The 2,525-nt window shown below is 57.6% G+C and overlaps 1 protein-coding gene across 1 annotated transcript in view; it reads right to left on the reverse strand.

Moving 5' to 3' along the window:
* The window catches only part of LOC104076250 (prostaglandin G/H synthase 1-like), a gene marked incomplete at its 5' end in the record, with an annotated part of 2,857 nt that extends 721 nt beyond the window's left edge, over positions 1-2,136 (reverse strand). Inside the window, 3 exon segments of the mRNA XM_009577061.1 lie at positions 1-88; positions 1,026-1,312; positions 1,890-2,136. The exon segment at positions 1-88 is cut by the window's left edge and continues 24 nt beyond it. Coding sequence (XP_009575356.1) covers positions 1-88; positions 1,026-1,312; positions 1,890-2,136 — 622 coding nt within the window.
* Positions 2,137-2,525: the final 389 nt, after the last annotated feature.

Here is a 2,525-nt window from a genome sequence, read left to right on the forward strand (position 1 = left end):
CCGGCTGTAGCCTGCGCTGCCGGGATTCCTTGATGACCCCAACGGCCACTTTCAAGACGTTAGCATTGATGGTTTGTATCCCACCGATCTGGAGGGCGAGAACACAAGGAGGAGCACGCGTAAGGCACGAGGCAGCATCGGCATCTGCTCCAGGGGAGCTGCGACACAGCCCCACTGCCATGCAGTAAAGCATCTGTGTCCTGGGCATGGTGTCAGGGAGACCAGCACGTCATCGCAGCAGCAAGAAGAGGGGCAATCACTGGATATTGCAAAAAAAAAGCTGTGGAGCAGCTTGGGTTAAAGCCAGTGCTGTTCCCAGGGTGGGTCAGGGAACGGTGCAGGAGAAGTCCCAGATGGACGGTGACCCACCAGCCTGGGAGGAGGGGAGAGATTACGGGGGTTTGGGGTCACAGGGAGAACCCAAATACCCCCAGAGCAGCGGGTCTGCATCTCAGCCTTGCTGCTTTGCACAAGACAAGACAGTCAGAAGTGTAGATATAATCGCTTGGAAGAAAACATCCATGTGATGGCAGCAAAGAACAGTGCCAGACATGCTGCTCCCAAGCCCAGGCTGCTCCACAGCCCGGTCTGGGCCAGGAGATCCCAGCTTACCGCAGGCTCCTGGTGTCACCGTGATGTTTACTACAGAGTGACGAGAACAAGCAAACGGGGCTGCCAAGGCCCAGCCTTGCTACGGTGCTTGTGGGGAGGACTCACGACATGCACGTCGGGTGCTGCCCTGGCTGGAAGACGCTATGTGTGACAGCGACGCGCTGCCCAACAGGGAGGTTTGATACCGGTGTGCTACAGCTGCGCTCCGGGCACTGCAGCGACAGGCAGTGCCTTGGGCCGGAGCTTTGTGCAGCGGAAGAAGAGAAGCTCAAAACCCTGCTGCCGCCCTGCGAGAGCCAGAGTGGGCTCCATCACCCGACAGCACAGCAGCGTCTGCCTTCCCGGTACCATGAGCATCCCTCCCAGGGTCCCACAGCCCTGGTGCTGGCAAGGAGAGGAGAGCAGGATCTTACCCTTCCCGCAATCTGCTTGGAAAAGGACTCCACCAGCGCCTCCACACCATAGTCCATGAGCATGGAGGTGTTGTAGAGGAACTGCTCATAGCTGTACTCTTCCCCCTGGATGACGAAGGAGTCGGGCATCAGCCCGTGCCAGTGATAGAGCTGGTTGAACTCCACCGCGATGCGATTCCGGTACTGGAACTGCGTCCCAAACAGCAGCTCGGGGTCGAACTTGAGGCTGAGGAAGTACCCGCTGAGATGCTGGACGTAGTCTTCAATGACGATCTTAATGGTCTCCCCTGGGCAGGAGGTGAGAGAAGCAGCTGGCAGCAGCAGGAGCTACCGGCTCTGTACCCCAAGATGTTCCCCACATGCTGCGGCAGCACATCCCAGCACCCATCCACCCCCTGGGACCTTTTTGACTATGGGTTTGTTGAGTTGGTTGGGAATTTTTCAGTGAATTATTTTTTCACCAGCAAAGGTCAGTCAGCCAAAAGCGAAATGGTTCCTGAGGAAGCTGACCTTGATACGCTTCTTAGAGATAATGTGGTGCCATGGGTCTCTTCCGGATTTTGGTCAAAAATGACATTTCTTGAGATTATAGTAAATTTCTAGTAGAACATTAAAATGAAATAATGCAAAACTATGACAAAACTATTACAAATGAAATTTTTTGATGGACCAAAGCCAATTTTTGCTATATGGATCAAAGCCAACGATCCCCAGCAGGCTGCCAGAGAAACTCCTCCAGCCTCCAAAGCCAGACTGGCCATCGCCCTCAGAGACCAACCAACACCCAAGTCCTTGGGGCTTGCCCGGGGAGGTGGAACACGGGGCTCCACGGTGCCCGTGCCCTGCGGCGCCATCGATCCTCACCGATGAGGATGAGACGAGCCGTCTGGAAGAGCTGCTCATCGCTCCAGGTGGGATGCTCCCGTTTCAGTATGTCGCAGACGCGGTTGTGCTCGCGCAGCCAGAGCGTGGCGTACATGCAGAGCCCCGGCAGCAGCCCAAACACCTCCTGCCCCATCGCCAGCTGCTTCTCCTTGGGGACGGCAGGTGGGTAGACCATGTGGACTGGAGCATCGGTGACCATGGGGGGGTACACCTCTCCATCCACCACCTTGGGGAGACAAGAACGGGATGGCAGAAAGGGAGGAGGGGAGAAAACCACCCTGGTGAAAGCCTGCCCAGCTGGGACCTGCCTCCCTACAGGCACCACGGCTGCTCTCCAGCAGGTGCTGAGCAGGACAGAAACATCCCCCTCGTCCAGCCCTAATTGCAGGACGCCTGCGGCCATCAGAACAGCTCGACCCCAAAGCTCATCCCCCTGATACGGCACCTCTGGCCAGCAGCCACCGAGGGGGGTCCTGGCAGTGCTCCGCACAGGGCACCAGGGCTGGGGTCTCCTGATGCTCCTGGGAGTCTCTGGCCTGGCAGCTGCCAGAGGGACGTCGGCTTCAAACAACCCTGGAGAACAGGGCTGAGACATGTTTCAGTCGTGCCAGGCGG

The sequence above is a fragment of the Fulmarus glacialis genome, unplaced genomic scaffold (assembly GCF_000690835.1).
Source record: "Fulmarus glacialis isolate BGI_N327 unplaced genomic scaffold, ASM69083v1 scaffold17094, whole genome shotgun sequence".
NCBI classification, from domain to species: Eukaryota; Metazoa; Chordata; class Aves; order Procellariiformes; family Procellariidae; genus Fulmarus; species Fulmarus glacialis.